The sequence below is a fragment of the Clinocottus analis genome, unplaced genomic scaffold (assembly GCF_023055335.1).
Source record: "Clinocottus analis isolate CAN_PGR_092001 unplaced genomic scaffold, fCliAna1.0.p SCAF_25, whole genome shotgun sequence".
Taxonomy (NCBI): domain Eukaryota; kingdom Metazoa; phylum Chordata; class Actinopteri; order Perciformes; family Cottidae; genus Clinocottus; species Clinocottus analis.
The window spans coordinates 4,310,001-4,332,486 of NW_027175987.1; the positions used below are offsets into that span (position 1 = coordinate 4,310,001).

Sequence of the window (22,486 nt, forward strand, 5' to 3'; positions counted from 1 at the left end):
GTCTAAAGGACAGTCTTTTAAAGGTACTACCACACGCACACACGTGCAACTCAGGCCAGTGAAAATATAACAACTCAGGCCAGTCTTTCATAGAGAAGCTGCCGTTTGTAATTGTTTGTATATATGCTCAGGTAGTCATTAGTGAAGGACAATCAGCGACGGAGTATTATATCTTGATGCCCTTTGATCTCCAGTTTCTACTCATGAAGTTCGGGTCCTCCGTCACAGGATCATAGACAAACTGGAAAGCCATGAGGAGCCGTGGCCCCCCGCCTGCCCCCCACTGGAGCCCACCAGGTAAACACACTCACACCCAATTTTCAAACATTAATCTATCCATCAATCACTCACTGACTAATCTGTCCTGATGACATGCACTTATGGTTTATTTTTATTGAGTAACTAGGTATGAAACTATATTTTTACAATATGCAAGTCATGTTTTTGCAAACGTGCATTCTATTAGAGTAGCTGCAAATAATAATTATATTTGTTTTAAATCTAGTTACATGCACTGTAAGGAAGGACTAAATGTAAACAAGTCCATATTATATCCCACACTTCTATTGAACACAGTTTTTAATTATAGTTTAAGTATACTTTGTTGTTTGTTGTGATCGGATCTTATTTCCATCATGTTGCATAATGTTATCTCGTGGTATCATGAGCTGCTGCGCTGTTTTTTTATTAAAAATGTTTCCACTAAGAAGAAAGGTCTTCTTTAGCTGTTCTGTATGAGGCCTCCCTGCTCTGCTCACATAAGGCCTTGCATGTATTCAGACACAAGCTTTGCACTTCGTTTATCAACATGGCAGTGCAGGAAAAGGAAGCAGGAAGTCAAGTTTGTGTCTCTTTTAAGGTTTGAAGGGAAAGTAATGTTGCTTGTCACAGAATCATGGGGTTTTCTTCTTCCTCTTCTTCTTTTACAAAAAGAAATAGTCGGCTTGAAGCCTTGTGCTTTCTTGCCTCACAGCTTTTCTCAACCAAAAGTATGGAGGTATGAAGTATGTAATTGTTGTGTGGTAATAACATACTTGAAACCAGATATGAATGTAGTTTTAAAGTTTGTGATTGTGGGTGTTGATGCTCACCAGATAAAAAATAGTCTTGTGCAGGGATGTGTCAAACTTTAACCCAAATTTATTAAAGTCTTCTCAATTTAACGTCAGAATGTTCCCTTTTTACTTTTAAGATGAAATATGTCCATAACTGACTTACTTTTTGATCTTTGCTGGATCAGTAGTTGATCCCTCAGATTTATCGGTAATGTTCGGCGTTTCTTCCCGGCTTAGCATAACTCCTACCTGGGATTCTTGTCTTATGTTTCGTCTGCTCATCTCTCTCTCACCAGCCAAGCAGAGATCGACAGCTTCTTTGAGACCAACAACGTGCAACACATGGCTCTGATCTTTGAGGACACTAAATCCTACATCGGTCGAGAGGTAACGGCTCGTGTTTCCATCAACCTGAGCTGTGTGTTTCTTTCTCTGGAATATCATTTCTTACCGGGCAGCACAAGAGACATGCATGAAGTTTCTCTCCAGCTATGTATGTCTAACTTCAGCCAATAATAGAACATTTGTGGTCAAAATAAGCTGTTGTAATATTTGATCGGTAATGCTTGGACATCACATGCCATACACCAAATTAGTATGTTGAAATTAAACTCTGTGTGTTCTCTGTTCTTCAGGTAACACTAGACCTGTTACAGTTTGAGAATGTCGCAGTGCGGAGAGTCCTGAGCACTGAGAGAGGTCTGGTCACCAAACTGGGAGTGACTGAGTTTCCATCCTGCTACCTCTACTCTCCTGAAGGCAACTTCACCAGACTTAAAGTGTGAGTACCTGTGCAGTCTTCAAATCCCATCAATAATAAAATATTGTTTTCTGAATTTCGTTATACATGTATAATTTATCCCTAATGGTAATAATGAGGACATTTTTACACCGGTTTTAAACCACATCCAGTGTCTAGTAGGTCTCTCCCTGCTGAAGGGTGTGCTGTATTTACATTTCAAGCATCAGCAGATACAAGTTGTTTTCTTAGACAAATTAGTCTGACTGCCGTATTATATGAAACCACTTTAGAACGCGGTCGCCTCTCTCCACCATATCATATGCCATACTTGTTCAGCTTTTTATTTATGTTGCATACTTTAAAACAGATGCTGTGTTCTTCTTTTGTTAGTTTTTAAAATGAAAACCTCCCCCATTTCCTACTTTTGTCCAACTCACCTGTTCACGTTTCGCCAGCAGGATTCAGGTCTGAGTGCGCCCTGAGTGTGGTAGACGTTACACACGTATCAGTATCTTTAGTTCATGAGATTTGGTGACCTCAGAATTTCAGTTGCTGTCAGTTGGGACAGATCTTACAGGAGAGGTCGGTGTCAGTGCAGGTTTTATTGTTCCTTTCCACAATAGCTGGCTCAGGACAGCCCTAAAGCTGACAAACCCAATATGTAATCATGCAAATAGAAAAGGCCAGATTGCGGTTGTGCCAAACTGTAATATTTACCATGGCGTTACGATAACATGTGCACCCTCCTACAGGATCTAACAGTGCATAACCAAAGAACATCCAGAAATGCCTACTGGTATCTGTGGAGTACAACACAGTTCGCTGGAAGAACAATGTTGTTACCATTCTGAATATGTTTTCTATCCACCACAATTTGTCAGTGCAATAGGTTGCATCTACAAATTACGGCCAAAGTTTTTATTTTCATCATGAACTTTGATCTAAAGAAAGGCCATCACTTGTTGTAGGTTCAAGAAATAATACACCCCCATCCTTATTAGGAGAATTCCAAATAGATACAGACATGCAGGATAAGACAGTGAGTCAAAGAGATGTTAAACAGTTTTAATTAAGTAACTTTTAAAAGCAAGTGGGTGGATGTGATATGGGAAAGGAACATGAACTGTTTCTGTAAATATCTTGTGTGTACTGTAGCTTGTACATATTGATAATTGTTTATATATGTGTATATATATATATATCTCTAATTTCCATTTGGCTTGATCTGAAATACACCAACGCCATGTTTATTTCCTTTTGGTTCGTATTGTTCCTAACGTCACGACTTTGCTTTCTGCAGTACACCTTCATCGTGTGCTCATTATCTGAACCCTATTCATGAGAATACTTTTAAACATCTGGCCTCTTAATGGGATCAGAGCATCAAAACCGCTCCCATTATTCACCATCATAAAGCGGCGCTGATCATTCCTCACCCTGCAAATTCATCTGCTGTTTCTGCCTCTTTGTTTGGCTGTTTCAATAACTTGGCATGCAAAGAGGACTCTTTTTAGTTGACAAATGCAAAAAGGAAATGATTTATTGCTGATTTATTTATTCACCCCCCATCTCTCCCCTTCCAACCCCGCTCATTTCCATCACTGTACAGAGGGGAGGTTTTTTAATTTCTTGCATGAAAACAATGCCATTGCTTTTCTGGCTTCACCTGCCAAACAAGCCCCAGCCGCACACAGCGACAGATGGCCTCCCATCATCACTGAATGTCTGATTGATCCTAGGAGAGCGGAGTGTGCCTGCGTGTGTGTGTGTGTGTGTGTGTGTGCAGAGGGCGTCTCACATCCGTCATGCATGTAATGTGTGCTGGTCCCAGGTGAATGCATTCCCTCCCAGCCCACCCCGATGCCTTCCTGCCCACCGGCCCTGGGGATCGCTGGATGAATGGCTCTCCCTCCACATCTGTACACTCCCACCAGACACGCAGGTGTAATTGAGTCCCGGGCTGGTGTGAGTGAGCGTGGGCACAGAGTATCCATCGTCCTTATTACCATCCTGTTCCAGTTTTACGATGCTCTCTCTCCCTCTCACGCTGTCTCGCTCTCTGACCCTGACAAGGGGAGAAAGCAAATGAGAGAGAGCACATTAATGGCTGCAGTTCCCGTTGCAGGGTTATCACAAGGCTAAATGATCAGCGCTCTCTCTCTCTCTCTCTCTCTCTCTCTCTCTCTTTCTCTCCCTCTCTCTCTCTCTCTCTCTCTCTCTCTCTCTCTCTCACTCAGTTTCATGCTACTCTGGCACCATCTGTTCAGCATTTGAAATGCGTTCCCGTAAGTGTGTGAAGTATATGGCCACAAAAAAAATAAAGGTCATAAACCATTTTTTTTATAGGAGTGGACTGCTGAAACAAAAGGTTGAATTTTTTATTTTTTTTAAACTGCATTTTGACATGGCTGTGCAAACTGGGGTTCATGTAAACTAAATGGCCAAAGGTTTGTGGACAGGCACACAGTGATCTCATACGTGACTGTCTAACATTTCATTCCAAAATGATTTGGGTATATAACAGATTCCACTCTTTCATCTCGGCTTCATACAATACTTTGTAACTCGGCTGCAGAACTTTGCTCCCATTCTGCCATAAGAGCATTAGTGTGATCGACCACTGATGTTGGGTGATACGGTCTGGCTTTCTATCTAAGTTTTAGTTCCTGCTTCGAAGGCTTTTAACTGGTCAGATTCTTTCACAGCAAACCGGAGAAACATTTCTTTAAGGAGCTCTCTTTTTGCATGGGATGATTATCATGTCAAAAGCAAGAGTCCACATACGTTTGTGCATGAAGTTTATTTGAGTGACCTAAGGGTCAGTCTCACCTGTCCTTCTCTCCCTCAGCAACATTGAGGCTCGTACTTTCTACTCTTACGCCCTCCAGAGGCTGCCGGGAGTGACGCGGTCAGGAAAGCCTCCACCGGTCACCGCAGGCGTCCTCACCAACAACACACAAGAGCCCTGGAGACCCTTCAACAAGTATGAACAATGCATGCTGCTCTCTCTTTCTGTCTGCTCAAGCGTATCATTTGTTGACCAGAGGTGTGTCTCCAGGTACAAAGTGTACATGGCCGACCTGGAGTCGACGCTGCACTTCTCTCTGCGTGTGGAGCTGGCTGCTCATACTGTCATCAAGGGAGAGGCCCTGACTTCTCTCAAGAAGTACACATCTGTTCTGGCGAAGGTAGAGTTAATGGAGAGAGTGCTGCGTACACATACACACACACACACACACACACACACACACACACACACACAAGATAGACACAATGTGTAAACCAAATGATATTCAGCTTGTTATTTTGTAATATTTAATTTTTTTATGTTTGTTTTAAATATTAGAAAGATTGGTTAACTATGTCATTAACACAAAATCCAGGTAAAACATCTGATTTAAAAAAACACTTGCTTTACAAACATGCTGTATTTGTTACATTCATTGTTTTCTCATTTAGAAGCCCAATGTTGCATAATAAGCAGCGCTCACTTTTTTCCGCATTTTGTTAGCGCCCTGGTCACCAGGGGACAGAGGATTGTTTACTGTAAACTATGACACCACCTTTTGTATTCATAGGGACATAACATATGTTTGAAACTGATTTTGTTCCTATTAAAACAAATTAGAAAATTGTCTGGAAAATAGTCAGAAAACAAAAAAAGACCAACCTATTTTACAAATGTGTAGTTACAGTAGGTCACCACCAGATGGAGAGTGAGACAGCAGAATGTTTGATCATGTAGATTTGAACTGTTGTTTTGCAGTATTTAGCTCATGGCCCTCTTTTAAAACCATGCTAATTTGATTTTTTAGCAAATTTTCCCAATTCATTGTTTTGTTAGATTTTGTTAGTAGTTTTGCTTTTCAACATGCGCACACACACACACACACACACACACACTATCGGCAGCAGAAGTGGATGCCATTGACTCGAGCAGGAGCACAAACACTCTCTTGGGTATAGTTGACCCTCTTCACGTTGGCTCCCTGGGGGATTGAAGCGTGGCTGCCACCCACTCGCAGCCCAGAGGATTTACACAGACACAGCCACCCCTCTTCCTCATCCTCCTTATGCAGTTTTACTGCGCATGTTTTCCCACAGGCATCTCTTTAGATAATTGTGAACGTGCCAGTTCTCTGTGGTTCACCAAAACAACCATCTTCAATCCTCATCTTTTTGCGTTAGCGATCACCTTCTGCCTCGCTCTCTCTTTTCGTCTCTAAAGTGTGCCAGCCAGGAAAACATGTTGTAATGATGAGGCCTGACCTGCGAGCCCTGTGCCTTTTGGCTATGCACCAGGCTGTCTCACTGCCCAAGTCTGCCACCAATCTCTGTGATTATATCTCCCTCTCTAGGGAGGAGTTGTAGTAGTGTGTGTGTGTGTGTGTGTGTGTGTGTGTGTGTGTGTGTGTGTGTGTGTGTGTGTGTGTGTGTGTGTGTGTGTGTGTGTGTGTGGTTGAGGGGCAGAGCACTGAGGACTCCCATTAGTTCCAGTTTGTTTAGTCAATAGCGGCAGGTCCCAGTGGTATTTTTTACCCTGTCCCACTACCATGATGGACCAGCCGCTCAGCTGGGCTTTGTGTTGCTGAGGAGGCCTTCATTGCTAACCGCGACTTGTGACAGTCCGTATTGTCATTTGACTGACGGATCTCGCTTCAAATAGGCCGAATCCTTTCAGTCAGTCAGCTTGTTAGGAGCAGGTCATGTAAGACAAGCAAGTACTGTGGATGTGAAACCAGACTTGAACGGGATTTGGTTTATTTTGAAAAGCAAACGCATTTTTAAGGCCTAAATGTCAATATTCCGTTGAATATGATGCCGTTAGGATGCAAAATATGAGACAATTGAAAGTATTTTAAGCTTAGAAGAAACCTCTTTTTCTCTATTGTTGTTTTTCGTCTATATTCAAATGACTGTTGATTCATGGAGAAATTATCTCTCTTCTAGATTACTGATGCAATGTATTTAAAAAAAATCTGCCACCTGAACTCTGCGTGAGTCATGTGATTAGATGAGTGGAAGTGACTCACAATGTCCTGTGAGTGTCATCACTTCATGCTGGTGACACATTTCCTCAATCATGAAGCACTTTTTTTATTTTTACCAAACTGAATAATTACTGGAGTGTTTTTGCACACATTATGGGTGTGTTGGCATGGGTGGTATGAAGGTCTAGGGGTCACAATTCATTTCCATTGCTAAGCAGACAGTTGTTTTCTTGATTAATTTATCAACAATCCTCTTTATAAAATCATATAATAATATGATAATATAATATATAATCATTGTTATGTACATCTTGAGGGCACGCAAAGTCTGTGTGTAAATATACATGTATTAATCTCCTGCATGTTTTTTTATTGGTTTTACTTGACCTAAAAAATATTACTGTGTTCTGTCCAAGAATTGTAATTCCACGAATTGTTTGTTTCTTTTCAATCCACAATAATCCCATCATTGCGTCTCCACCCAAACATGAAAACATGGGGGTTGTTTTTTTTCTTCTTCTTCTTTTATTTTTTTTGACCCAGTCATAATATTACTAGATTTACTGTCTTGTCAGGCTGAAGCCGGATTTATGAAGCCTCTACATGTATATTAGGATTTAAAAAAGTGGATCTTGGAAGCATTGGGAGCATTACAGCGAGGTTTTTAAGGATTACACCTCTATCCTGCTTTTCTTGAAAGAAGCCCTTCAGCCCAGAGGGGCAGAGGAATAAAACAAAGAATTAAGAGGGGGGCTTTGGACTAAAGGGACACAGGCCTCATCCTTCGCACGTCAGGGCTCAGGACATAATGTTCAAATATACCTATATTACTAAAGATGCTCTGTGCTTTTCTCAAAACCAGACGTCTGCGTAATTATGTCTGTTTTAATAAGCAATTTGCAAATAAGTAAATTCATTGAACTGTTTTTCTTGTTGTAGTTTGCCCATAGCGATAGTGCATAACTATAATAATAATAAGTATATGTGTCTAAAGATGAGGCTGCTGTTTGCATGGCTGTGGCACGCGTCTGCAGCTCCCTCTCAGGCTCCCCAGGGGGAATTGAAGTTAGATTATTATTATGGCGCTTCACCCCTGTCTTTTGCCCCGCGCCTGCCTTGGTCTGTCCTGCTGCAGCCAACAGATGCCTCCCTCTTGGGACCCTCACCACAAGGAGCTTGCGGTTTCTCAAGTGCTGCTGATACTAATCGGATCAGGATGACATATTGCCGGGGTGAAGGGGATTGTCATGGTCCAACTGGTATGGGGTCAGGAGGGATACAGGGTTAGAGGATGGTGTGTGTGTGTGTGTGTGTGTGTGTGTGTGTGTGTGTGTGTGTGTGTGTGCGTGTGCGTGTGCGTGTATGTGTGTGTTTTCAAGATAAGGAGAACAAATGTAGAAGGAGATATCTAGAGATGATAAAATGATGTGTTTACAGTTTGATCACTTGGCATTCCCAATATTGAATCGTATATTTTAATCGATTAAATGGCTGTCGGCTCACAAATGTTATTGGATAAGTGTCTAGTTTCAAGTAGGGTTTAATTTGTTGTTGTGTATCTGTGATGTTTGTTGTTGATGCATTATCTAAAAGAAGCATATTGCCTCTCATAACTAGTAACTAAATACTTGCACTGTTCCCCAGAGTATTCATGAATCATAAAAGTCTTCTGTAACTACATCTTGTATGTGGAAAACGGACGTCATTATTTTTTGTATAACATTCTAACATTTTTTGTGCAAGTCTGTTAAATCTGAATTTGGACTTTCCCACTGTCACCTGAAAGTGAATGCTGTCACTTGACTTGTCGTCCTTCAATGCCTGTCACTGTTTTTGGCACATAATTCAACGAAAAGGTTGAACACGGTGAACATTTTGTTCAGCTTTTAGGCCAGCAGCAGACCAAGAAAGCTCATGAATAGTGTTGCTTTGGTGATGCTAACTTAAACCCATTAGTGGAAAACACCTGCGTTTTCTCTTCTGGTTAAATTCATATGGCTGTTTAATGAGCTTTTCTGACCGGGTGGCATCCAGACCCCAGATCCAAACCTAAACCTGTTATATCACTCTCCCAGCAGCGAGCACACATCGGAGGCTTTTGTCTGCCCTTTACATTGTACCTTGAGAGTGTGTGCGTGTGTGTGTGGGGAGACAGAAAATGTTTGCTGTTGAATCAATATTGAAAGCAATTATAGGAGATGATGAATGTTCAGTAGGTATTTCATAAATGTATTGGCCCAGTATGAACCAATATGTTAAATGTCAGCTGTTGATGAACAGAAACACAGTTTTCTGGAGGCCAAGTTGATGAATGGTGAAGGACGCTGCATGGAGTCAAGAGTGCTGTGGTGCAGAGGGAAGGACACAGGACTCCGGTAGCTTTGGACAAAAAGGTTTAAGCAGATCACTGGGGGTCTGGTTAAGTGGTCGGGGTGTAACGCAAAGATCCTGTTAGAGGGTGAGGAACAGACGGCTGAGCCATTGACTGAAAAGCATGCGTCTGTAAGCATATTCAGATGAACAAATGGTGAAGGCCAATTTAAAAAAAGGTTCACATGTTAGTTGACACGAGCTGGATCTGTCGTCTGTTTTTCTTTTATTTATTCTCCCTCAGATTCACCACAACTTCGAAGACCTCTATTGTGCCCGTGCACTTTGACAAGAACTATGAAGACAAACATTGTTGAGAGATGGTTCTGTCTATTACAACAAAGTAGATGAATCGATTTACAGAAAATGACCCGGCCACTTTTTTGATAATCTAATCCAACTTGTTTTTTTAGCAAACCTTTGCTTGAATCAGCTTCTCAGATGTGACGATGTGATGCTTTTCTTTGTCATACATGACGGTAAATCTTTGTTTTGGACTGGTGCTTGGCAGAAAAAGACATCCCCTTGAGCTCTGGGATAATTTAATTGGAATTCTTATCTATTTAATGACTTTATAGATAAATTGACCCATCGATAAAAAGATTAAAAAATACTTTAGTTGCAGAGCTCAATTAAAGTTCCCATGGAAGTTGTGTATTTGTTTGTTGTTTGAGTCTTGGAAAAAGAGCTTGATCCCTTAGCTGCATCTATTTCTGAGAAATAGGACCATCACCATAAACTTTTCCAAAGACAGGCTTACAGCAAGAAAAGGAAGCACACTTAGCTGAAATGTATTAAACGCTCTTCCCTGAAGACATCAGCTGTTTCTATTGTCAGTACCGTATGTGTGAAGACACGTTCGTCTGTGTCTGTCTTCACTCTGTCATCACTGGTATCAGACAGCCATCAGCTGGATTTCCTCTTTCTCTTCATGTGCCTCCCTCTTTGCTAGTTACAGTGTCATGTTTCCTCCCAGTTTTAGTTGTTACCATGGTAGTGCTAGTTTGAAAGGATGTAAATACACATCAGGAGGAAGTGCTGAGTAGACAGTGGTTAAGTGGTTGTTAGTGGCTTAGGAAATGGATCTTAAAGAAGGAAGAGGCTTAAGTTTGGCTGCTGTCACATTTAGTGAGTTTCTTTTTCAGGGAAAACATGCAACCACAACTTCTGTGCAGCTCATAAACCTCGTGAACAACATGGTTGAGGATAAGTTGGCCACTAATAATCTAGAAATTACATCTCTATTGCAAGGACAAAAAATATGTTAATTGAAGATAAAGATGACGATTGAAACCAATCATTTTAGTAGAAGGAGTCTGAATATGAAGAAGTATCAGCATCAGTATTAGAACATGAGAAACAACACTTTTATAATTAGAAGATATAAAAATTGGCACAGTGTACATGCCATGCTGGAAACTTTTTAAATATTTGGCAGAAATCTTCTTAATAATAATAATAACAAACTGAATACTTTTTAAATTTTTTATGAACGCAATGGGAATTTCTCCTTAATATCGAATGGATGATCAAAACCAATACTTAATGAAGAATGTAATGATTAATTGCATTCCTTCTTGCATCCCATTTGCGCCAAAATCAACAGCTTTGTCTTCTGATGCTAACACTCGTAACACCATTGTGCTCTGTTGTTTGATGTCTACAGTACTTTCCAGGCCGTCCATTGGTGATGAACCTTTTGAAGTCCTTAAACTCTCGGCTACACAACCAGACTGGCGATGAGATTTCCTATGAGGCAATCAGAGAGATACTGGATAACACGGCTCAGGTGAGTCAAGAGAGAGCTGTATGGATACATATCCAATACGTTTTCACCGTATGTATCCATAATGCAATGAACTTGGGCCTCTTTTATTATCAGTCAAGCCAACATACAAATTGTTCTTGGCTAACTTTTTTGTCATCTTTCATCTTTGGTATTCATTGGATTCAGAGATCTGTCCATTACATGCTCCATCGAGGAAGAACATTAATGCAAATTGAGGGAAAGCGCATACTGTTTTTGAGCCTGAACAGGCATCTTAAAGTGAGAGGGAGGGAGACAAGAAAGGACCAGACAGGTGAGCAGCTTCAGGAAGAACAGAGGGCAGGAAATCACATAATGCACCAAGACTGATTTGAAGACGTCTCTCTCAGAGGAGCCTCCTAGTTCCACCAAGATATCAAGGTCACCTGTCAATCTGGGCACATAATCACTTCAAACTCACCTCAGAGGCACCAAAACTGATGCCTATCCAGTCAAAACATGTTAAAATGTGATCTTGACTGAGTAGATAAAAATGTATTTTACAAACATCCAGATTTCTCAATATGTACTTTGTTATTGTATCTGTGCCAGCACATACAGCTGAGGATCTATGTGCTGTTGTCTTTGGAATGAAGCCTGCATGCCTCCAGTGCCGCCTCTCGCAAATTGAAAGAGTCACTTACTTACATCATTAGCTTTTAGCAGGCAAATCAATTGATCAATGAATCAATGGAAAGGTATGAATAGACTCAGAGGAAATGGACTCTGTACCAAATCTTTACTATTGACATGTGAGTAACCCTGTCAATCACACTGGCGATGGCATTGCATTGAGAGAAACGACTTTATGTCAGAGAAAATATGTTATTGGATTCAACTGTGGCTCGTGGTTAGGGATCTGGATAGCTCCGGTTCATTAGTGGAGGGCTGAGCCATTAACCTGAGATTGACTTCTTATTGATCAAGAAAACTACGTGGAAGAGCTTTCATTAAGTTGAGGGGAGATGCTGGAGAGGCTCTACTTTTTAGAGAATCTTTGGAGTCTCATTTAAAGGATGAAGCTGATTTATTTTACATGTGTCTTATTGTCAACAAATCCCATAAAAAGGCCAAAACGATCAAAATATGGATTCCTTTCAGTACTTTCCAACTTCCCTACTCTGTCTATGGCTCTTACACATTCTGGGCATCATAGTTTTTCAGAAAATCTTACTCAAAAGGTTTAATTCATGTTATTGTGATTTCTAACCAGAGATACTTCTACCACTTGTAGTCATGTTTCTCATAGTAAAAGAACACGTCAGTGTGGTGCTCATGGTTTTTGGTCAGCAATGCTCTCATATGAACACTAGAAGGACATCTTGTAATTGATTAGTCATCCACTAATAAATTAATCTGCAAAGATTTAGATTTTTTGTCCTATTGTAAGAGAAACATTTCAAACAGTCCAGCTGTTTAGAAATTTAATATTTTCTGTTTTTCTTCCTTTTATATGACAATTTATCAAATATCTTAGACTAAATAAAACAAGATATTTGAGGACCTTTGGGAAATACTGTATAAAATGTTCTGATATTTTAACGATCAAACAACTAATTGATTGTTCAAGAAACAAATCAACAGATCACATGGCAATAAAATAATCATTAGTTGCAGCTCTATATAATACGGATTAATAAATAATCTGAGGCTTTGGTAACACAGACAATACTTGTTAGCAGGAGCAATTCATTGTTGTTTTTTGGTCTTTTTTCGGGATTTGTCGACGATAAGAAAAATACAGAATGTCACCAGATTGATCCTTCAAGCTTTTTTCCTGTGTTTCCTGCTTTCCACTTGTCAGTAATCTGTCTGTCTTTCTCTCTCAGTCTCCAGACACCGCCTTGCCTGAAGGAGTGAGATGGGTGGGCTGTCAGGGTTCACAACCACACTTTAGACGTTACCCTTGCGGCATGTGGACTCTCTTCCATGTTCTGACTGTCCAGGCCAATAGCACAGGAGGCACGGGTACGTACACACACGCATACGCACGCACACGTACACACAAACACAAAGGTTGTATTCCAGTGAATGAAAAGGCCCATTGAAAGTTCATGAAGACAGGAGTGGGCTGAGAATGAGGGCTCTGTGAGGCTTTGTAAACAAATTAGCCCAGGAATGTTTGCTAGAAAGCTTTTTTTTTACACTGACCTAATTATAACATCACACACAAAACGCACAAAAATATCATCAAGTTTTGTCCAGAATTATCGAATTTTTTTTTTCAAAAATGTTGACATTTTGTCACAGTTAAAATTGAGCCTAATTGTGACTGTGTGAAAAGGGATTATGTTAGATTAGTGGAATGTGAGTGGTTAATAAAACAGGCAGATGACCGGAGGCTCCACTCCTGGCAAGAACAATAATCTCCCTTCGACACACACACACACACACACACACACACAGAGGTTAATCCCGAGGTTTACGGACCATCATGTGACCTGCAGATGGACTGGCCCAAAAGGGTGTCCATCTGGCCCCCCACAGACCACCAGCTTAATAAACGCACAGACACACAAAGTACAGTGTTGATCATAACATGAAGTTCCATTCATTCATAAACACAGCCAGCATAGATTAAAGGTGTGAAGACATTGGTAAAGGTTTGACCACAAACACATTCTTATTTTCATGAAGAGCACACACACACACACACACTCCCAGACACACTTCTACTGTCAGTACCGTACATCTAAAGGTCCTGCTAAGCTGAGAACAAAAGCAACCGGCTCCAGGAAAATATGTTTGTGGACTGTTGAAGTCCTGAGACAACAGCATGGCCACCATTCACACAGAGCGTTAACTGTAGTTAATCTCCAGATTGGGTTATCCCATTCGCATAGATAATTCATCTCAATATGGGGTTAACCCAGCTCTCTGTGACTCCTGGCCCACATAACCGTGGGAATCCAAGAAGCTGTGGACCGACACTGCCATTAGCAAGTTAACAGTACATTTGAATGTACGGATGCAACCAGCTTGTAATCCATGCCATTTTGCGATTATTCGTACTCTTCTAAACATGCTGTTTTTCATTACAGCTTTAACCACAGTTTATAGTTGCTTAGTACTTAAGATGTTGCTATAAAAACATATAAAGTAACTTAATCAGGACATGGAATATTATCAGTGGTACGAAGGCGTTTGTGTTATTGTTTTTGTAGTTGCATATACGTCACATTTATAATTTTGATCAGATTTATGGTGAACAACAAAATGTAATTTCCCTTCCAGATCCCCAGGAGGTGCTGAGTGCGATGAGAAGCTATGTTCACAGCTTCTTTGGCTGCAAGTCGTGTGCCGAGCACTTTGAGATCATGGCGAGCGAGAGTTTGGTGGAGGTGAACACGTTGTCGTCAGCGGTGCTGTGGCTTTGGTCGAGACACAATCAGGTCAACAACAGAGTGGCAGGTAGGAGTCAGCACCATCATCTGTCGCTCCCTTTGGGCCAGACTAGAGGTCTTGGGACATACCTAGCTTTACATAACTAAACAATCAACACAGGAAGAAAGAATGTGTTTTTGTGTCTTCGTTTGTATCGGCCGGAACCGAGGTGATACCAGGAAAAAAATAGCAGGTAATATCCTCAACCATTGCCAATGGAAAATTAAACACAACAGTTTCAAGTGAGTGCTGGACCATGCAGTGGAATGCCGCATGCATTTGCGAAGCCATCTCTGCCCCTCACACTTTTTACATAACATCCTTTCCACTCTCCTCTTTTCTGTGCCTGTTAAGACTTTGGGATCTTAAACATTTCCATACTCAATTTTGGGGGAAGCTTTTCAGTTCCAGTTTCCTCTAATGGCCAGTCAGTCTTTTGTAATACGACTAAGCGGGGTGAGGGGAGGAGGAAGGATGGATCCTCAGATCAGACACCAGATGTCTCCCCGTCTTAGACCTCCAAGTATCATCTGCTGCCCCCCACCACCCTTTTGCCATGTTTCATCCTTCTCACACCCTTACTTTGATTATCCCACACAACCCACTATTACCTGGAATCTATGAGTAGGAATTTCCATCCAGGTCATCTATTTGAAAGCAGCATAATACCCACTTATTAACATTTAGTTTGCTTTACACAGACATCTTTCCTTTTTGCAACTGAATGTACCTTTTTTTAGTTTCTTCTCAGTACAGGCGTCTTTTCTTGTTCTGGATATGAATGCACAAAGTTTTCTCATTTTTGGCCGTGCTGTATCAGCATATTACACTTCTGCACATCAGTCCCGTGAGTATTAAGCAGCTCCTAAGCATCTAGCATCTCTCCTCCCTATTCCGTGTTCATGTGATTTTATTAGGCACGGGGCTGTCATTAACAGCCCACTTTGTTAAATCACTATCTTTTGTTTGTGTTGACTGCCCCCTCGTCTAACTCACGCACAGCTTGTGTCCTGAACAGCGGGGGCCAGAAGGACACCCGTTCCTGCGAGTGTCTGCTCCCCAGACACTTAAACACTACTCAACCCGCCACCTTCAACCATCCGTCTTCCCTTGCTTCCTCTATCTCTGTAGCAGTTTTCCTCTCTTTCCACTCACCATCCCCTGGGGCTCATATCCTCCGCTTGACAAGTAATGGCACAGCATCCTCACAGGATGAGTCCCTCAGGAACCAGCCCTCTTTATACCCACACACACACACACACACACACACACACACACACACACACACGCACACACAATTCCCAAGGTACTGTGTGACAGCAGGTGGCAAACACCATGACACAAGCCACACACTCTCCCCCTCTTTTCCTCCCCCTCCCAAAGGCACACAGACGCACGCAGCCTTTCCAAGCGTGGGTCAAAGTTGTGGCGTGTGCAGCGGGCGTTAGTCATGGTGGAGGGTGACTCGGGGGTCCACAGGGGATAAGTCGGGTGAATCGGAAGGAGAGAGAGGGAGGAGACGGGGGTTTGGCTGTGTTTGTAGCAATAAGCGGCGGCGTCTCCCTGAGGAGAGCACACTCCGAGCCTCCATCCACTCAACCCCTCCTCTCCCCTTGGCCTAAAGTGGAGCTCTTTAGCAGGCTTCCCCGCCCCTCCTTTCAGGAGCAGCCATGCATGAAAGAGCAGCTATTTGTAAAGCGTCCGAACAATTAATTTAGCTGGCAACAAAGAGGCCCCAGGGCCCTCGGTCTCCTCGCAGCAGCAGAATTAAGACCAGTGGCAGCTCAGTCCTGTTGCTGCTTGTCAACAGGCTGAGACCGATCCACATTTCTACAGACAAAACAGCAGCAGGCCTCGCTGTCTTCATGGCTGTGTTCGCAGCACCGGGGTTGTGTATGTCTTCATGCAGAATAGTAACACCATAACAATATTTATTGGACTGGGTGTCCTTTGAAATGTGTCCATACTAGGACATGATTTTTTTTATGGCCTTTTTAAAATGTGATTATGACATTCTTAAAGGTAAAACATAAAATGGAGATTAACAAATACTCTTTTCACTTTTTAGAAATCATGTCATTATATTTATTACTATTTGTTTATTTATTTAATTTTTATAAAAGTCTTATTTAGTTGTTAAGACCTCGCACCAGTTGTTGCGATTCCTGACTCATCGTACTAGACCAGTTTGTGGTGTTGTCTCCCTTTTGTTACCGTGTTCTTGCACTGCTTTGATTATTTCATTAATTATGACATGGCACACATATTTTTTTTAAGAAAAAAAATACATGTTCAAAATGTTTACTTAAATTAGGGACTGTTTAAAAAGTGACAAACCACAATTGGTAAGGGTTGAGTTGAACCCAATGGCCAATGTTGGAAACATTCAACAGCTCAGAAGGTTGAAGCTTTTATTCTGGAAGGATAAAGCTGTACAACCTCATCTCAGTGTGGTGCATACATAACATTTATTTATATCAGCACAGCCTCAATGATCTCAATGTCATGTTCAAAGCCAAAATGGCAATCTGTCGCTTTATGTTCTGTTGTGTGGGACTTTAATTACCTTTTAGGAGGAAATATTGCATCATTGTATATTTTTCTGTTAAGTTCGCAAATTTCAGAGTGTAGATATGAGTTTTAGACCTAATTACATCATCCCTGAAATCTTTGTAATCGTGTCTGATTTACTCTCCTTTTGCTCATAATGTCAAATAAACTAAACAACAGACTCAATGCCAGTTTTCAGTATTTAGTAAAGTTGGAAGTGTTAGATCTGTCATACAATAAACAGATTCACTGGTTTACATTTTTTTTCCGATTATTTAAATGAGCATAAAAAGCCTGACATCATGCACACTCTACAGCAGCCTTAATGGCTCAGTATGCCGTGCGGTGTAGGTGATCCTCACTTACAAAATTAGTGCTGAGGAAGCTCGTTTGACGTGCTGAACAATACATATTTATACCTAATGAATATGTATACGCGCCGGTGATGACATCTCCGTGACAGGCCATTGTGGCAATCTCAATATGGCTGGTATGGCTAAAGTCACCCTGGCCGCAAGCGTGGCAAGCTGATTAGAATAGGGAAAGAGATCTGAGGCGCGTGTGTGCAAGTGTGTGTGTGTGTGTGTGTGTGTTAGTGCACACGTCTGCTCTCACCTGCTGAAATGTATAAAAGCCCCCACACCCACCCACAGGCTGCAGCCCATCCAGGACACAGTAAAATTGATGTATCCTTTATGTAAAGTACTGTATGCAGAGTGCGTACACACATGCATATGACTGAGATTAATCTTGAGCGGCAGAGAGACGGAGGAGGGAGCAGGGATGGAGGTGCTAGAGGATGTAAATTGACAGTGCTGTGAAGTGACAGACCTGCTGCTGCTCCCCTTTTTTCCCTTCACACACACGTACACACACACCTAGTAATAAATTGATTGTTGTCACCAACAGGCCACTATGTGTTCGTGTGTGGGCATTTGTGCATAGTGAATGTGTTGTGTATGAGAATTTCTGTGTGTGTAAACCTGGTCCTCTGCCAGTCTGTTTGCATGGATGCCATGTTGTGTGTGAGTGACGAGGGGCGGGAGTCGGCAGCGGCCACATGAAAGAAAACATGTTAAGGAGAAAGTTTCTAATTCATTAAAATGGCAGCGCCCCTCTGAGGTTTCTATTGCTCTCATGTTCAATTTGGAGATTGGAGTTTGCTTTCAAAGGGTGCGAGGGGACAAGACAGGTGGTCCAGAGCACTGAGGTCTGCTGCCTGAAAACTCTGTGTGTGTCTTTGTGTGTGTGTGTGTGTGTGTGTGTGTGTGGGGAAGCTGTCCACTTTGGCCACATCTATTATCTCGCCACCCCTCCCACTGGGACATCCCAGAAGCCCATTGATCATTTGTTAGACCCTGTCATATACTCTCACAAACACACACACACACACACACACAAATATCAATCCCTAGATTACGTGCACACAAAAACACAGACAGATGATTTACATATACACACTTAAACACATACATACACATATGCATATGGGCACTTAGTTTTTACGAGCACTGTGACAAGATCAAATGGGTTCAACACAGATTGCATCCAGTCCTCAAAGCACTTACATCCTCAAGTCAATGCACCAACAAGGAAAATAAAAGAAACAATGGATGAAGGCAGCTGACTGGGTGCTTTATGTCGTGTGATTCCTGTATGTGACAATGAATCTGGATCCATGGAAAAAATGTTGGCTTTGTACATAATCTACGATAAGATAGGGAGGTACTTATTAGTGCGTTAATGTGTGTAAAGCCGTAGTAGTGGAGCAAATAGGCTTCTTTTGTTGAACGGCATAAAAACAATGTACTTTAGAGTCTGGGAAACCAATGTTCTGTATCAAAAGTATGGAAAGCAATGTGTCATATTATCTGTGGTGGAAAACACTAACCCTGCTTCTGTGTTTTATCTCTGCAGGTGCTTTGAGTGAAGACCCCAACTTCCCGAAGGTCCAGTGGCCTTCACCAGAAATGTGCCCCGCCTGCCATTCGGTGAAGAAAAACGGGGAGCACAAGTGGAGCTCCAAGCATGTTCTTCCCTTCCTCATGTCCTACTTCTCATCCAGCAGTATCCTCACAGGTACAGGTTAACGCCACAGTTTCTTTTCTGAAGAGCTCGTATCTCATGAATTCAAGTCTTTTAACAAACTACAGAAGTGTAAAAATATATGGTCAATAAAAATATGGTCAATGGTTCAGCTCTGTTTAACGTAATGCTAAATAAAGGATGTGTGATCAAATATTCCCGTTATCAGCAAGTGGAACACGTGAAAAGAGCTGAGATAATCTTTTTCCAGTGATCCAAGTAAACCCTAACCAGCGCAAAGCATTCTTGGTTGAAAAAAATATGCAACACACAGCGCTGTGCAATTAGCGTCTGATTTTACTATAGAATATATACATTTCAGTTAATAAACTTACACTTATATTTGATTGAATATGTATTAATAAACTATTTTAAATGATTGTTAGTTAATGGATTCATGGATGTTAGTTTACGTATATATTATATTAATCTCACGTGCACCCTGGGGTGCCTTCACGTACCCCAGGGTCTCTAAACGTCTCTAAATTATGGACAGTAGTTTTTTGTTTATTTTTCAGTACTACTATATAATATAACTTTTTTCTGCTGTAAAGAGTGAATACAAAAATAATTTCTGAGTTGGAGTAAGGTTCACTGATGATTCAAATTTATAGAAGATGATAAGTGAAGCATCTGATTCCAGAGTAGAGGTGATGACTTTAGAAATGATGTCCCTGTGTCTTTCTTTTCCTCGTCCTGTCAGACTACCTCGAAAATGAAAACCAGACCCTGGCAAAACAAAAGGAGAAACATGTGAGTCAGCAGCAAGCTTTAGCAGCTCAGGAACGTGTACAGAGGAAAGCCAGGGAGGCCTTGGACTCCATGTCGCATCCCCTGCCATCGCAATCCACTGTGCAGGACGAGGGGGAGGAGGAGGAAGAAGAGGAGGAAGAGGGGCCACGGGATGAAGACGAGGAAGATGGGGAAGGAGCTGCAGTAGATGAGGTGGAGGGTAAGACATCGGAGACGACTCCCTGGGCCAAACCTGAAATGGAGGTGGGTCGAGGCCGGCGGCAGGCCCACAGGAAGCCGAGCATTGTGGGTTTGAGGATGCGAGAGCAGCAGGAGGACATCGTGGATCTCGACTCCTTTGCCAACCAGCACTACAAGGCCAAGGCGCTGCAGCTGGCCGCCTCCAGCCGGGTCAAACAGCGCACCCTGCAGAGGAACGAGGAGCAGGATCCAAGGCCTGTGTTTGGGCTCGGCATGGAGCTGGACACCGGGCTCGGGATGGCGGGCCTGCAGCCGGTGGAAGCCGACTTTGAGCTGGACGTGGGGCTGCAGAGGAAGCGGCTGCAGAAGCGAGGACTGACAGGCCAGCACTTTGTTGAGGAGGCCGAGTTGAGCCACAGGGGACGTTTGATGTCTGTCCTGAGCATTGGATTCTCCAAAGTGGACATCAGCCTGTGTGTCATCCTTTATTTCCTTTCCTCCATGTGCCTTATGGTCATGTATCTTTTCTTCAAATACCGCCTCAGGCTACGGCGGAGTAAAGTAGCCCTACCCTGAACCAAAGTGTATCCAAATTTGAGCTGAGTCGGCAATAATTACCGTTCAAAAGGTTCATGTAGGCTAAGGTTGAGGTTACTGTAAGGGGATGTGTCAAGATTAGGGCGATGCTCGGCGGCCCACTTAACTGTCACCTGCAGCCAAAGCAGGAAACGGCGCGCTTCACCCTGAATGTTGGGGAAGTGTTACGGCTAAATGGAGTGCAGGGGAAAGGGAAAATTAGCAGATGACCTTCCAAATTGTGGGTTTCTGTTTGGAATTAAGGATAATAATTTCAGATTTTTGTTTGATCATAAAATGAAACACAATATGAGAATAATTAATTGTTTGTTTTGTATGAAGTAAATGCAACTAATGCATGTCTTGTACTAAGTGATTTGTGTTGCTTTTTTGGTCATTTGTAAAAGATTTTTCTTATTTTAATTCGTATTTTTGTATGAGTAGGGCTGAGACCTCCTAAACTACTTCTTTGTACTATGACCAATATTTTTTTTTATCTCGGCCACATTTTTAGATTTTACACGTAAAAAAAATATTTGAATCATTTAAATAACTCAAATAGGTTAAAACAAGTCCTGTTAAATCTAAAACTACAGAGGTACTGTTTTCCCTCAAATAAATCATTGAGATATTTCTGTTTTAAGTCAATTAATCAAGTATTAAATGAAATACATTTCTTTGAATGTATAGACTAAACCGTTCCAGTCCCTAAATGCGTTGTGGGTTCGTTGAAGGCTTGCCCGTTGCGTCATATTGCTGAATACTGTGACTGGACCAGCGGGTCCACGCTAACTTTCACCAGAGAAGAGCGGATCAGCCCTTTGTTGTTCAACTCCTTTGAGGTGGTTTACTGTCCATGACACTGAGCGTTATGCCGCATCTTTAAACATTACATCACACTGCTGAGTCCGCACAACAGCTACTCTGGTTGTTTGTGAAGTGTTGTGGAGCGAGCGACGCATATGTTCACACTGGGCAAGGTTTTAGAATAAGCAGGATTTGTTTTTGGCTTTTGTCCATGATGTAAAGCCTCGGCTGGTCATCTCCACTGTTTTTCTGTTTTGCTTCTGTCTGAATCAATAAAAATATTTTTGATAAGGACTCGTTGCTTTTCATCTGCAAGTGAAACCAGTTGTTTGTTAAGGCAGGTCAAGGTAATGGCTTATTATGTTTCTTATGACCAAACAACATGAATTTACAGAGCAGGGCTGAACCTCGTTCCTGTCTGTATTGACTCAGACCTCAGAAGATGTTTCGAGATCCTCCCAGATGTTTTTCATTGCAAGGTTTGGCGAAAACAACTTTCCGTTTGTTTTTTGTTTTGACCAAGACGACCAGGACAGGAGACAAGGAGGGCCGGGGTGTCGCATGGAGAAATGGGGGGTTAAAGCAGCCAAGGTTGAAGGAAAAAGCCTGTTGCCATCTGCTGTGCAGCGCAAACTAAATCCTAACAATTTCATTGGGATTATAGCAAGTGAGTAATCCAGCTTTCCTTTAGGACTAGAGGGGAGAGATTACCCTTGAGGATTAGCTCCCTGCAGATAATAAACTTTATTAAAACGCAATCGGCTTTCATCGGGCTTCTTCCCTCACACACTTGGAGGTGAGCTCTGCGGGGGGGGGGAGCAGCAGCAGCCTCTCGGGGAGGGTAACATGGGTGAGGTGGTCGGGTGAGGTGGATGAAAGAGGGAGCCGTGTGTGTGTGTGTGTGTGTGTGTGTGTGTGTGTGTGTGTGTGTGTGTGTGTGTGTGTGTGTGTGTGTGTGTGTGAGGGATAAATGGACAGAAGACCAGGTTTTGATGTCGTCCGGATTACAGCAAGCCCATCTGAAGGACAAGCGATGCTTGATCTTGAGCTTTGTGTTTTCTACATTGGCTTGAATTCCCTTGACTCTTGCCCCTTACCTTCACCCCTAACCAACAAACACACACACACACACACACACTGATCTCTGCCAAAACCCCGCTCCATCTCTTCATCCAAACTACGTTCT

General features: G+C 42.1%; 1 protein-coding gene across 1 annotated transcript in view; it reads left to right on the forward strand.

The window, feature by feature from the left end:
• Positions 1-21,594, forward strand: part of qsox1 (quiescin Q6 sulfhydryl oxidase 1) — a 24,437-nt gene extending 2,843 nt beyond the window's left edge. The window contains exons 3-13 of the mRNA XM_068591105.1: positions 1-23; positions 195-297; positions 1,352-1,442; positions 1,691-1,836; positions 4,646-4,780; positions 4,856-4,985; positions 10,825-10,947; positions 12,795-12,933; positions 14,200-14,376; positions 18,817-18,978; positions 19,688-21,594. The exon at positions 1-23 is cut by the window's left edge and continues 26 nt beyond it. Of these exons, the coding sequence (XP_068447206.1) occupies positions 1-23; positions 195-297; positions 1,352-1,442; positions 1,691-1,836; positions 4,646-4,780; positions 4,856-4,985; positions 10,825-10,947; positions 12,795-12,933; positions 14,200-14,376; positions 18,817-18,978; positions 19,688-20,493 (2,035 nt within the window). The 3' untranslated portion in view covers positions 20,494-21,594. The remainder of the gene's footprint in view (positions 24-194; positions 298-1,351; positions 1,443-1,690; positions 1,837-4,645; positions 4,781-4,855; positions 4,986-10,824; positions 10,948-12,794; positions 12,934-14,199; positions 14,377-18,816; positions 18,979-19,687) is intronic.
• The last annotated feature ends 892 nt before the right edge of the window (positions 21,595-22,486 follow it).